General features: G+C 30.4%; 1 protein-coding gene across 1 annotated transcript in view; it reads right to left on the bottom strand.

The window, feature by feature from the left end:
- Window positions 1–1,068: 1,068 nt before the first annotated feature.
- LOC141325830 (signal induced proliferation associated 1 like 2) overlaps window positions 1,069–15,968 on the bottom strand; it is a 187,379-nt gene continuing 172,479 nt past the window's right edge. The window contains exons 20-23 of the mRNA XM_073834561.1: window positions 15,695–15,826; window positions 4,721–4,838; window positions 4,561–4,642; window positions 1,069–2,045 (exon numbers count right to left, since the gene is read on the bottom strand). Of these exons, the coding sequence (XP_073690662.1) occupies window positions 1,899–2,045; window positions 4,561–4,642; window positions 4,721–4,838; window positions 15,695–15,826 (479 nt within the window). The 3' untranslated portion in view covers window positions 1,069–1,898. The remainder of the gene's footprint in view (window positions 2,046–4,560; window positions 4,643–4,720; window positions 4,839–15,694; window positions 15,827–15,968) is intronic.

Below are 15,968 nucleotides of genomic sequence, written 5' to 3' on the forward strand. Positions count from 1 at the left end.
TTATTATTTATTAGAAATTAAAAAATAAAATGAATCTGCATTTAATTTTGCAATATTTTATTAAATTTTTTGCAGTATTATTATTATTTATTATTTTTATTATAATTAGAAATTAAGCACATTTTCCTGACAAATTCACATTACCATAGTGCAAAAAATAAAATGCATTTGCAGTTAATTTTGCCATTTTTATTTCCATTTTATGCATTATTTTTATTACCATAATTTTTTATATTGTTATTAGAAATCAAGCACATTTCCCTGACAAATTCACATTACCATAGTGCAAAAAAATAATCTATTTTTGCAATATTTTATTTCAATGTTTTGTATTATTACTTATTAGAAATCAAAAAATAAAATGCATCTGCATTTCATTTTGCAATATATTATTTCATTTTTTTTTTACATTATTATTATTATCTATTATTATTAGAAATTAAGCACATTTTCCCGGCAAATTCACATTACCATAGTGCAAATAATAAGATTGATTTGCAGTTAGTATTTTATTTCCATTTGTTTTGCATTATTATTATTATAATTTTATATATTAATATTATTATGAAAAATCAAGAACATTTCCCTGACAAAATCACCATTATTTACCACAGTACCATATTTAATTTTTTTGCATTATTAATATTTATTAGAAATTTAAAAATTAAAATGCATTGGAATTAAATAGTGCAAAAAATAAAATACATTTGCAGTTTATTTTTTCCATTAATTTTTTGCATTATTATTATTATTATTATTATTATTATTATTATTATTAGCACTTTACCTTAACAAATTCTCATTACCATTGTGCAATAAATAAAATAATAAATAAATAAATAAATAATAACAAAAAAAAACCATTTCCATCTTGTTTTGCATGGAAATTAAGACTTTTAAAACATTATTTTTGTTATTATTATACAAAATAAACACCTTTTTAGAGATAAAAATGTATGATTTGCTCATCTTTTTTTTAGAACCTGAAATATAAAAAAACAGACTTATCCGTTTGATTTTACATACTACATTTATTTAAAAAAAAAAAAAAAAGCAACCAATGTCCCGTCTTACATGAAATAGATTTACAGAGAAACACATTTGTAAAAGCATAGAAACCAACAAAGTGTTATCTAGCAGCATCCAAATGTTGGAATGAGGGGAAAAAAAAAAAAAAAAGAGACAAAATCAATATATCTATGTCCTGACAAAACCGTCACAGTATGGCCCTATCACAGCCGTCCCTCCACAAGCCTTTCGTTTTAATAAAATAAACTAATTTAGGTTAAATAAGCTTAAATAACAGTGTTAAATACAAGACACTTGATCGGAGGTTCTGTACAGAGATGGACACAGAGTTTTGGCATGTGTTCGCGGATTCAGAGACGTTCACATGGAGGCGGGAACACACCTGCTTCATTTCAGGTTTTTCTTTGAGGCACAATCTCAACATTTACAGCTTCAGGAACTCTTCACATTGTGTTTGATTTGGGAAACCCATGACTCTTATTGCCAGAACTCGATGGATGTGGACAGAAAGGATTGAAAAGGTACCGTTGACCCGCTGAACTTCAACGTTTGATTGCACCTTTCCACAACGGAGGCAGAAAATGAAACGTCTCGCCAAGTCTTGATGTGTTACATTCATGATCCACCTCCAGAAACAGCGTTTAGTTGCTCGTTTAGTACATTCTCCAAGTTAAACCATGCCTCCGTTTGTCTTCGCCGCTCATCTACACCAACAAAAGTGGCTTCTCCGGTCCAGTTATACTTACATTCTACATCTGATTGAATTGCAGTAGGAATCGGGCGTTTGCTAGTGTAGGTCAATGGAGTGAAGTCCTGAAAGCGTTCAGTGGTTCTCCACAGTTCTCCAGTGGTTTTCGACAGAGTCTCCATCAAGGCTTCTTGTCGATGGTGTGGAAGAACCACTCTGTGAACTTCCTGAGCTGAGCGGCGGCCGTCTGGCTCTCCTCCTGCAGACGCATGTTGTCCTGCCGCAAGTGCTGCACTTCCACCTGCAGGATCGCCTTGTCTTCCTTTTCCTGTGCGCAAAGCGAAAGAACAATCTCAGAATATAGTCAACTAGCTGTTTTATGGTGCTCACTATATGTGACCCTGGACCACAAAACCAGTCTTAAGTCGCTGGGGTATATTTGTAGCAATAGCCAAAAATACATTGAATGGGTCAAAATTTTAGATTTTTCTTTTATGCCAAAAATCATTAGGAACTTAAGATTCTAAATATATCAAAATGTAATTTTTGATTAGTAATATGCATTGTTAAGAACCTAATTTGGACAACTTTAAAGGTGATTTTCTCAATATTTTGATTTTTTTGCACCCTCAGATTCCAGATTTTCAAATAGATGTATCTCGGCCAAATATGATCCTATCCTAACAAACCATATATCAATAGAAAGCTTATTTATTGAGCTTTCATGTGATGTATACATCTCAGTTTTGTAAAATTTAACCTTAGGACTGGTTTTGTGGTCCAGGGTCACATATGCTGTCATTGCATGGAAAAAAGACAGCCTTGGATATTCTTCAAGAACAAAGTGTGAGTAAATTGTGACAAATTATTTCTTTAATTTAGCCTTGAATAAAGCAGGTTCTGAGGAACCCCCATCTTAACATTTAAAAGGTAACTGCATATTTCAATGAATAAAGACCAACTTATATGGTGCAATAAATAAATAAATAAATGTGTAATATAATATTTGGCAAAATTTAAATTCTATTATATACTGCAGAAAAAAATAACTGTGAATCGACAGTATTGCTGCTTTAAAAAATAAAAAAATATTTACTTAAATTTCAACCAATTTTTGTATTTTTTTATGATAAAAAAATAAATAAAAAAGAAATCTATGTATATATAATTTTGTGTAAAAAATATGATTAAAAATATATAAATAATAATAATTTATATTATTATATAAAATATATATATATAATAATACTAATTAAACTGTATAATATTGTAAAGGTAGTAATGTTGTCAAATTAAGGTGTAATATTGTCATTTTGGTATTTATTAAATTAAGTGTTTTTTTTATTATTTATTTATAAATTCTGTAATATTGAGTGATATCAAGCCAGTCAAATGAGAAACTGATAATAATGTAATAAAATCTATTTATTCAATCAATCAATCAATCAATCAATCAACTTTATTCAAGACACATCAAGGTCCATATAGACAAAACAATACAAAAATAAAAGAAATTTTTTTTTTTTAAATTACAGTACAAAACATTTAAAAGATGTGAGAATCATAATTTTTAAAACATACAAGCTTTGGGTCCAATATTATTTATAAAATAATAAATATATATTTTAAATGTATTATATTCATTTATTTATTAATTTAATTCTTGTATTTTTTTTACATTATATTAAATTCTGTAATATTGTAAAGGTGTAATGTTGTCAAATTTTGTTATTTATTAAACGTAATCATTTTTTTTTAGTAATATGGTCTAATTCTGTAATATTGTCAAGCCAGTAACACTGTCAAATAAGAAATTGATAAAACTGTAATTTTCTTATTATTTATAATTATTACTATCATAATAAAAAAAATTATTCATTTTTTATTTTATTAACGTGGTGGTATTTTTACATTTTGTAATATTGTGAAGGTGGTAATGTTGTCAAATTAAGTGGTAATATTGTCATTTAGATTTTTTTTTTATTTAATAATTGTTTTTTTTATTTTTAAAATAAGATAAGAAATGAATACTTTCATTTTAATTGTATTATTGATAATAAAATATATATATATATATATATATATATATTATTTTATTAAAGTGGTGGTATTTTTAAATTCTGTAATATTGTGAAGGTGGTAATGTTATTAAATTAAGTGATAATATTGTCATTTTGATATTTATTACATTTACTATTTGTTTATTATTTATTTTGATAATGTTTTAGTATTTATTATTTTTCATTTAATTTTTTATTTATTTAATAAACGTAATCATTTTTTTTATTATGCACTTTAAAAATGTTGTAATATTGTTTAACTGCAATATTGTAAATGTGGTAATGTTGACAATACTGTCTTTTTTATTACATTTTATTTAATGATTTATTTATGTTTTAAACCACATTTTCAAGGGTTAATATTTTCAAATTCTGTAATACTGAATATAAATATAAAATTCTAGAAACATTTAATTAGTATGAATAATAAATGTCTCAGATGAAATATGCCTCTTTATAGTCATTTAGAGTCATTGTACACAGTTATTCGTATACTGACCAGGTGTGAATGCTGTAACTTTGTCAGCCATTTAAAATGACAGGAAGCAGGATATTAAATTGGGCTGACAAAGTGGCAATTCTGCATTCTGGTGCTCATTACAACACACTTTAACACATTGTTTGCCTATCCTTTCCTTTAAAATCCTTCCTCCTATAAAGTGACAAACGCACTTGACGTACTTCCTTGCATTCACAGAAAGGACGTGGAGAAAATCAGATCCAAAGCATCTATAGTGGACCTGAAACACGGCTATTGTTTTTCATCAGGACGGAATAGTTTACCTTCTTCAAGTCATACTGCAGCTGTCTCAGGATGACCTCCAGCTGATTGACTTTACCCGTCAGCGTGGCTGGAGACGTATCACTGCAGACGGAGACAGAGCTGTTAGTCTGTGCATGAACACACAGTGTATTTTATGCATGTGTTTGCTGTTAAACTCACCCGGCCTCCAGTGCGGCTCCCTCAGCGGCCGCCACGCGTCTGGTGAGCTCACGCGAGATCTGCAGCGCTTCGGCTCTCTGCATGTCCGTCATGGTGCAGAACGAGGCCACGCGCTGATCTGGACACAAACAAACACCAGACACGCTCAGATCACGACTGATATGATGGCTTCTCAATATCACAATGACACATAAACAGCAGTAAACTCAGTGCTGAATGAGACACGACTGCAACTGAAGAATAGCTAATGGCTGACTGTATATATACAGTAGCAATGCGATGATAATATGCGATAATAATAATTTATCCCATGCCAATCAATCTGAACCTGGGTCATTCCCATCCATCTTAATAGTTTTGTTTAGAAAATAATATTAAGATTTTTTTTTTGTATTGTTTTCAAGTTAAAATATTTAAAATTCTAGACAGCATACAATTTTGCATACCGTTTTAAGACTAAATTAAAAGTTGGTGTTATTTATAGACTGTATAAATGCAAGAAATAAAATAAACTTTTAATTTAGCAAGAAAATAAACTCCTTACAATATTTTTTGTTATGCATAATTTTATTACCGTAAAGCAAAAAATTAAAATAAATTAAAAATAAACTATTTCTGTAATATTGTTATTATTGTTATTAGCACATTTCCTTTACAAAATTTCATTACCATAATGAAAAAATTAATAATGCATTTGATTTGGCAAGAAAATAGACTATTGTTTGCATTATTACTATTATTATTGTTATTATTATTATTATAAGCACATTTCCCCTACAAAATCTTATTACCATAATGCATAAAATAAAAATAATAATACATCTGCATTTAATTTGGCAAGAAAATCAACTTTGTATTATAATTATTATTATAAGCATATTTGCCCTAAAATTTTTACCATAAAGCAAACAAAGCATCTGCATTTGACTTTTTTTTGCATGCATTATTATTTTTATTATTATTATAAAAAAAACACATTTCCCATACAAATTCTCATTACCATAATGCAGAAAATAAATAATGCATTTGCATTTAATTTGGCAAGAAAATCAACTATATTTGCATTATAATTATTAATATAAGCATATTTGCTCTACATTTTTTTATTACCATAAAGCAAATAAATAAATAAATACATTTTAAAAATGCATCTGCATTTGATTTGGCAAAAAAAAACAAAAACAAAAAAAAAAACACGATTTATGCATTATTATTATTATTATTATTATTATTATTATAAGCACATATCCTCTACAAATTCTCATTACCGTAATGCAAAAAATAAAGAATGCATTTGCATTTAATGTAGCAAAAAAAAAAACTATCTTTGCATTATAATTATTATAAGCATATCTGCCCTAAATTTTTAGTACCATAAAGCAAACAATTAAATAAAATATAAAAATGCATCTGCATTTGATTTTGCAAGAAAATAAACTATTTTTGCATTATTATTATTAATATTATTATTATAATATTCCTTTGTAGGGATATTTCCCCTACAAAAAAATAAAAAGAATAATGCATCCGCATTTAATTTTTGTAAGAAAATAGACTATTTTTGCATTATAATTATTATTATAAGCACATTTCCCCTACAAAATCTAATTACCGAAATGTAAATAAATAAATAAATAAATAAATAATACATCTGCATTTAATTTTGCAAATCAACTCTTTGCATTATAATTATTATTATAAGCACATTTGCTCTACAATTTTTTATTACTATAAAGCAAAAAATAAAATAATATAAAAATGCATTGCATTTAATTTTGCAAGAAAATAAACTATTTCTGCATTATTGTTATTATTATTACAAGCACATTACCCCTACTCATTACCATACCATAATGCAAAAAATTAAATATAAAAATGCATCTGCATTTGATTTTGCAAGAAAATAAACTACTTTTGCATTATTGTTATGATTATTTTAAGCACATTTCCTGCAAAAAAAATCTCATTACCAAAGTGCAAAAAATAAAATATAAAATCTGCATTTGATTTTGCAATAAAGTAAATCATTTTTGTATTATTATTATTATTATTATTATAAGCACATTTCCCCTACAAAAAAATAAAAATAATAATGCATCCGTATTTAATTTTTGCAAGAAAATTATTATTATTACAAAAAGCACATTTACGCTAAACATTCTCTTTACCAACATGCAAAAAAATAAAATAAAATGCATCTACATTTAATTTAGCAAGAAAACAGACTATACCTAGTCTATTTATATAGTGTAGTTTCTGGCAGAATTAAATGCAAATGCTTTTTTTTTGATTGCTTTATGGTAATAAGAATTTGCAGGTGAAATGCACTGGATTCAGCAGATGCAATAAAACACCGTTCAGCTGTACTTTCATTCTCATTGCTGTCCAAATGTGTCTGTCGTAAGGCCTTTTACCCATCTGTCACATCTGATGAAACCCTTAAATTGTTCAAAACATCTGTGCATGAGTCCAAAAACCGTTTTAGTGCTGGCCTAAGAGTAATTTTTAATATCTAATGTTGGGTTTGCATCCAGTTTAAGTTTGTAATTAATGAAAAAGTGAGACTTTGAGTCCTAAAACTTGCAATAAAAAGTCACAGGGCTCAGGATAAAAACATTAGTAGTCTTAAATCACCCACTTGTATACAAGTTTGTGAAGTTGTTGAGCGTTTAGCCAGAGCTACTCAATAAAACAGTGTGTTTATGAGCATTTGTTCTGCTTTTTTGAAGCCCTTTTTGTCTTCCTGTTGACGTACATTCATGCTCGCTGATGCAAATGGAGGGCAAATATGTTGAAAGCTAAATTTATCTCTCAGTGTTTTTATGGAGTGTTATTCTGGGTCACAGCGAGCCCCAGAAACAAGCATCTCCTCTAAAACTATAACTTTGTTTCCAAATATTGCATCAGTCTTTAAAGAGTATGTATGGTTTTTGAAGCAGTTTGGGCTGGTTTTAGCAGCTCTGCGGTTCGTCGGCTCATCTGTTTGAGTGTCGGATGATGACGACTGTAAAAAAAAAAAAAAAATGGAGCAGCTGATCTGAACCAACAGGAATCATTTCAGTTCATTTGATTTTTTCCACTTTGGGGTTTTTCAATGAGGTTTTGATGAGCAGGAGACTGTTTTTAACAATGGTTTAGTATAGTATGTTTACACGTAATGAAGTAAAAGAGCAAAGTTGAATGTGATTTTGATAGTTCTTTTGTTTGTCCACATAGAAAGTGAAAATGCATGATATAATATACCATCAGCCAATCAGAACATTTAATGTTTAATGCATAGTTACATGCAAGAGGATTTTGGACCAATGAAAGGTCACTGTGGGCGGGGTTAAAAATGAGCATTTACGGGCTTAAAAAAAATTATATATTATATATATATATATATATATATATATATATATATATACACACACAAATATATTAAACATATATTTTTTCTTGCATTCTTGCACAACAGCAACAACATTATTATTATTATTATTATTATTATTATTATTATTATTATTATTATCATCATCAGGACATTTCCCCTCCAAATTGTCATTACTATAAAAATGTAATAATTTTTTTTTTTATTCTTATTTTTTATTATAAATGACAATTAAGTGCACTTTATCTCAAATGTTCATTATCATTATGCCAAAAAAGAATATTTTACATCCAAATCCTGATTACCATACTGGGGAAAATGCATTTAATATTTATTTTTTGCAATAAATAAATAAAATAATAATAATAATTATTATTATTATTTTAAATATATGAAATATTATTAAATAATAATAATAAATAAAAAAATAATTTGCATCATTAATCTTACATCTAATTACTATAACGCCTAAAAAAAAAAGTATATGTATATATATATATATATATATACACACACACACATTTTTTCTTCCCTAAAATTGAAGTTTATTTTTTTAAATATTTAATTGCTTTTATTTTTAAATATTTTTATTGCATCTTGACAACAACATTATTATTATTAATAATAATAATAATAACAATAATAATAATGTTGTAAAAATGCAAAAAAATATTTAAAAATAAAAGCAATAAAATATTAAAAAAATACTATTTCAATTTTAGGGGGAAAAAATATTATTACTATTATTGTTATTGTTATTGTAATTATTATTAGCGCATTTTCCTTCCAAAATCTCATTACCACAATGCAAAAACTATGTAAACGAAACTGATCTGAGGCCAGCACAAAGCCAGTTTTTTTGACTCTTATGCAAATGTTTTGAAGATTCAAGGGTTTCATCAGATGTGACATATGGGTGAAAGGCCTGATGTCAGACACATTTAGCAGACAGACAGCAATGAACATGAGAAGACAGCTGTACTGCGTTTTATTGTGTCTCCCAAATCAATGCACTTCCTCTCGTTCCAGCATATGGAGATACAGACGCTGCTGTGGAAATGTTTAGTGTGCCTTTCAGCAGAACATCAAGAGTTTAATTTACGGTAATCTCTCTGGAGATTCTTACTTGTGTGTTTCTGATCACACTGGTAGTCTTTCATTAAAAACATGACAAGAAAAGCTCTGTTTCTCTCTTTCAGCAGATTCTGCATCATCAAACACATGATGGTTCGACAAACCACATGAAAGCAGAGCCGAAGTTTTCAAAGTTCAGTATGTTGTGTTTTGTTGGGTTTCTTCACAGAAATCAAGATGAAGTGTTAGTAATTACACACTAGAGATCTCCTGAGTGTCGCCATATTAACAGACTCATGCATTCTGGGATTTAATCAATGCTCTGCATGCAACAGATTACAAGCAAAATTGTGACTATTAAAATATAGCTGAGATTTTATTTAGTATTCATTTTTTTTAATTAATACTAATTTATTTATAGTAATACATAACTAGTCAAGGTAGCATCAACCAAAAGTAGTATATGGTACTTTTACTTTAGTGTATAATTAAAGCAATAAATGTAATTTTTTTCATTAACTATATAGATTTGATTGGTGGAATAAGTCTCCACATTTCAGCCTAAAATGAAAAAGTAAATAATAAAATAAAATAAATAAATCAACAACAATAATAATAATAATAATAATAAAGTTCTCATTTCATTATGATTTTTTGCATTATTACATTATTTTCATATCCATTAAGTACAATTCCCTCCAAAACACACACACACACACACACACACACACACACACACACACACACAAAAAAAACATATGTAACAGTTTATATATATATATATATATATATATATATATATATATATATATATATATATATATATATAAACATAGTCAAATGTTTTTGAACAGTAAGATTTTAAAGTAGTCTCTTTTGCTCACCAAACCTGCATTTATTTGATCCAAAATACAGCAAAAGCAGTAATATTGTGAAATATTTTTACTTTTTAAAATAACTGGTTTCTATTTGAATATATTTTAAAGTGTAATTTATTTCCAGTCTTCAGTGTCACATGATTCTTCAGAAATCATTCTAATATTCTGATTTGCTGTTCAAGAAACTTTTTTATTACTATTATTATTAACTATATTTAAAACAGTTAAGTACATTTTTTTTAGGATTGTTTGATGAATAGAAAGATCCAAAGATCAGCATTTATCTGAAATAAAAAGCTTTTGTAACATTTACACTATACCAGTGTACTGGAGTCAATATTTGGGGGAGGGATATAGAAATTAATACTTTTATTTAGCAAGAATGCTTTAAATTTATTAAAATGATGATAAAGACATTTATAATGTTACAGAAAAGATCTCTATGTCATATAAATGCTGTTCTTCTGAACTTTCTATTCATCAAAGAAACCTGAAAAATTCTACTCCGTTGTTTTCAACATAATAATAATAATAAATGTTTTTTGAGCAGCTAATCAGAATATTAGAATGATTTCTGAAGGATCGTGTGACTGGAGTAATGATGCTGAAAATTTAGTTTTGCAATCAAAGGAATAAATTACATTTTAAAATATATTCAAATAGAAAACGGTTATTTAAAATAGTAAAAATATTTCTAAATTTTACCATTTTTGCTGTACTTTGGATCAAATAAATGCAGCCCTGGTGAGCAGAAGAGACTTCTTTAATTTCTATATATATGTGACCCTGGACCTCAAAAACAGTCATAATGGTACATTTTTCAAAATTGAGATTTATAAATCATCTGAAAGCTGAATAAAAAAGATTTCCATTGATGTATGGTTTGCTAGGACAATATTTGGCCAAGATACAACTATCTAAAAATCTGGAATCTAAGGGTGCAAAAAAATCTAAATATTGAGAAAATCGCCTTTAAAGTTGTCCAAATGAAGCTCTAAGCAATGCATTTTATTAATTAAAAACTACGTTTTGATATATTTACGGTAGCAGATTTACAAAATATCTTCATTGAACATGATCTTTACTTAATATGATTTTTGGCATAAAAGAAAAATCGATCATTTTGACCCATACAATGTATTTTTGGCTATTGCTACAAATATACCTGTGCTACTTAAGACTGGTTTTGTGGTCCAGGGTCACATATGTGTGTGTATTTATTTATATATCCATCCACATATAGATGCAAACGTAAACTTTTATTTTGAATCGATTAATCGTGACTAATAGTTTTGCAGCTCTACATATTTCAAAGCATCCAGATGCATTCAGGTAATAAAAATCTGTGCTTAATTACCATGAAGATAATGCAAAACACCTTAATGGTCCTAAAAACAGGCTTCATTTTGTAAAATAGAATTTAATTTTTTTTTATTATATGTGACCCTGGACCACAAAACCAGTCTTAAGTCGCTGGGGTATATTTGTAGCAATAGCCAAAAACACATAGTATGGGTCAAAATTATTGATTTTTCTTTTATGCCAAAAATCATTAGGAAATTAAGTAAAGATCATGTTCCATGAAGATTTTTTGTAAAATTTCTACTGCAAACATATCAAAATGTAATTTTTGATTAGTAATATGCATTGTTAAGAGCTCAATTTGGACAACTTTAAAGGTGATTTTCTCAGTATTTTGATTTTTTTGCACCCTCAGATTCCAGATTTTCAAATAGTTGTATCTCAGCCAAATATTGTCCTATCCTAACAAACCATATATCAATAGAAAACTTATTTATTGAGCTTTCATATGATGTATACATCTCAATTTTAAAATTTAACCTTATGACTGGTTTTGTGGTCCAGGGTCACATATAGTAAAATACCACCTAGACTCAATTTCATAAGATTTACCCAAAAAGGTTGTTTAAAGTTTTGTCATGTTCTTCAGCTGATGCGATGGAAATGCAATGGGTGAATCTCAGATTTAACTAATAATAAAACTCTTTTTGAGAACAACCTAGACCGTAGTCTAAAAATAAGAAGCAATTTTGCAAAACAACCACTAGATCTTCTCACAAACATCAGCTGGAAGCCGTGTCCTCCACTACAGCGCTGGAAAACAGCTGAAATGAGTTTAATGAAGACAGGAGCCATTAACAAAATGATGATGGCCTTCTTACTAATCCATTTAGAGAATGACAGGAGCACACAGGAGGACGAGTGCGGGACAGACATCAGCAGAGCCGCGTGTGTTCACATGCAAATGACCGAGGGCGGGACGAGCAACAATTACCCAGCATGCCAGCTGAGTGTTTAATTGCAGGTGGCAGCGCTCGATGATTCTGGGCGTCTGCACTCACATATTTAAGCCTGAATTTAAAGGAGCAGTTCACTTCCAGAACAAAAGTTTAGAGATAATGCACTCACCCCCTTGTCATCCAAGATGTTCATGTCTTTCTTTCTTCAGTCGTAAAGAAATTGTGTTTTTTGAGGAAAACATTTCAGGATTTCTCTCCATATAGTGGACTTCTATGGTGCCCTCGGGTTTGAACGTCCAAAATGCAGTGTTGTTTTTGACAACCATCTTAGATTTAGTCTTAGTCTTAGTCTTTTGGACTAAAATGCTTATTAGTTTTAGTCAAATTTTAGTCACTTCTATATGTGATAGTTTTAGTCCAATTTTAGTCGACGAAAAGTCAAAAAGGTTTTAGTCTAGTTTTAGTCGACGAAAAGTCAAAAAGGTTTTAGTCTAGTTTTAGTCGACGAAAAGTCAAAAAGGTTTTAGTCTAGTTTTAGTCAAAAAAGGGGAAAAAGTAGTCTTTCACATGTAACAAATTAATGTAGGTCAGTAAGTATTTTGCTGTTGGGTAGTGTCACTTATAAGTTCTGAAAATAGCAGATCTATATTTCAACACAATGTGAGCTTCCGGATCGACTATTTTTACCAATAATTACAATAATGAAGGAATGTTTTAAAACATAAAAGACAAACAAGGATGGAATGCTAAAACGGCTTGCCATACTAGTATGGCAAAGAGTATTTAATGCTAAAACGGCTTGCCATAGCGTCAGATACTTTTTAAGTTTTAATTGGCATGCACAATAAGCAGAAATGTCATGCATTTTAAACGTCTGACGGACCACCCACTAACATTTTCGTCTATTCTCGTCTCGTCAACGAAAACTCACACACGTCTCGTCATGTTTTAGTCATCAACGAGCCATTTTTATCTCGTCATCGTCTCGTTATCGTCATGAAAAAAAAGTGGCGTCAACGAAATGATTTCGTCATCGTCATCGTTGACGGAAACAACACTGCCAAAATGCAGATTAAATGCAGCTTCAAAGGGCTCTAAACGATCCCAGCCGAGGAAGAAGAGTCTTATCTAGCAAAATGATCGGTTATTTAAAAAAAAAAAAAGAAAAAAAAAGGTACAATTCATATACTTTTTAACCTCAAATGCTCATATTGTCTAGCTCTGCGTGAACTCTGTGTACAATTTTGAAGTTGGAGATGAAAATGAGATGGGAGTTTTTCCGACATTCCTTAACTGTCTTAAACTGGAATACACAGAGTACACACAGAGCTAGACAAGACAAGCATTTGAGGTTAAAGTATATAAATTGTACATTTTTTTTTAGAAAAGATTTGATTGTTTCACTAGATAAGACCCTTTGTCCTCAGCTGTGATCGTTTATAGCCCTTTGAAGCTACGCTGAAACTGCATTTTACCCTTCAATCCATAGTTTTTTTTACTTCAAAATCGGCACATCGCTGCAGAAGTACCGACACAGTGTTTACAAAGTGAACATGCAAAGTTACAATTTTACAAAAAAAGGTAAAACAGCGATGTAGGACGATTTTGAAGTTGGAGATGAAAATGAGAGTTTTTCGACATACCCTAACTGTCATGAACTGGAAAAAAACATGCAGTTCATGCAGAGCTAGACAAGAGGTTGACAAGTTTATAAATTGTTAATTTTTTTAGAAAATGAGAGATTGTTTCGCTAGATAAGACCCTTCTTCCTTGGCTGGGATCGTGTAGAGCCCTTTGAAGCTGCATTTAAACTGCATTTTAACCTTCAGTCCATTAAACACCATTAACGTGTACTATATGTAGAAAAAAAACCTGGAATGTTTTCCTCAAAAAACAGTTTATTTACTTCAAATTCGTCATACATTGCTGCAGAAGTACCACCCCAGTGTTTACAAAGTTAACGTGCAAAGTTACAATTTTACAAAAAAAGGTAAATCAGCGATGTAGGACGATTTTGAAGTTGGAGAAGAAAATGAGATGGGAGTTTTCTGACATACCTCTAACCGGAATACACAGAGTTCACACAGAGCTAGACAAGACGAGCATTTGAGGTTGAAAAGTTTATAAAATGTTTTTTTTTTTTTTTTTTTTAGAAAATGACCGATCGTTTCGCTAGATAAGACCTTTATTCCTCAGCTGGGATCATTTAGAGCCATTTGAAACTGCATTTAAATTGCTTTTTGGAATGTTTTCCTCAAAAACAACTGCTTTACAAAAAACTCAAAACTCCCATCTCATTTTTTCCTGCAACTTCAAAATCATCCTATATCACTGCAGAAGTATCGACCTAGTGTTTAGAAAGTAAACATGAAAAAGCAGATCAAACGGCCTTTACAAAAAAAAAAAAAAGGTAAAACAGCAGGGTAGGACGATTTTGAAGTTAAAGGTCCCATATTGTACACATTTCTGGAGGTTTATTTTAGTTGTTGCTGTCCTTAAGAATATATATTTGCGTTATAAGTGCCAAAATCCCTCTCAATATATTTTTACAGCTCCTTTTTTAGGACCTCTGTCAAAAACAGGTCGATTTTGGCCCATCTAATTAATATTCATGAGCCTCTCTTCTGATTGGCCTGTTGTTTTCTGAGTGACGCACAGCCAGGCCAACCACAGGTAACTACTGCGCTCGGGGTGGTGACTGAGTAGATCGGATGTCACATCTTTACGGAAGTCACAGCGCCTCGTGAAAATAAACAGCTACTTTAAGCAGGCTGCTTGCAGTTTACTGTGGATTGACTGTTTTGAAACTCATAGTTACATAGCCCCTAGACCTCAGTTATCATGAAAAAAGCCAGGAAATTTAGATTTTGACAATATGGGACCTTTAAGGGAGAAAATGAGATGGACTGTAATGAACCGGAAAAAACATAGTTGATGCAGAGCTAGACAAGATGAGCACTTGAGGTTGAAATGTTTATAAATTGTATTTTTTTTTTTTTTTTTAAATAACCAATCGTTTCACTGGATAAGACCCTTCTTCCACGGCTGGGATCGTTTAGAGCCATTTGAAGCTGCATTTAAACGGCATTTTGGACGTTTAAACTCGGGGGCACCATAGAAGTCCATTATATGGAGAGAAATCCTAAAAGGTTTTCCTCAAAAAAATGTCTTTATGACTGAAGAAACAGACATAAACATCTTGGATGACAAGTGGGTTTAGTACATTATCTGTCAATTTTTGTTCTGGAAGTGACCTACTCCTTTAAGATTTTTGCATCTAAATTACATATAAAGTTCCTGCCTATTTGGATTGCACAGTTATAACAAATACCGCTTTCGTTTCTGCATCAAAACCCAGACATATCCTACATTTCAGCATTTCTCCACCTACCTTCAAATGCTCTGGCGGCGTCGACGAGGTGAGACCAATCCAGGCCCGTGGCGGTGTCTGGCAGAGGCATGAGACCCGGGTCGCTGAACTTCGACCGGTCGGCGAGCGAGCCGTCAGAGAACCAGAACTCATCTGAGGAGACGTTCACACACACAAAGAGACAGATCAGTGACACGCATACAACCCCAACCCACTGTCAGTCTAACGGCCTCTTTCATCTCATGGGCTTCCCCTGGGTTTCCACAGACACAGAAACACAGTCAGAGCTGAATTC

Source organism: Garra rufa, chromosome 2, assembly GCF_049309525.1.
Source record: "Garra rufa chromosome 2, GarRuf1.0, whole genome shotgun sequence".
Classification (NCBI taxonomy): Eukaryota; Metazoa; Chordata; class Actinopteri; order Cypriniformes; family Cyprinidae; genus Garra; species Garra rufa.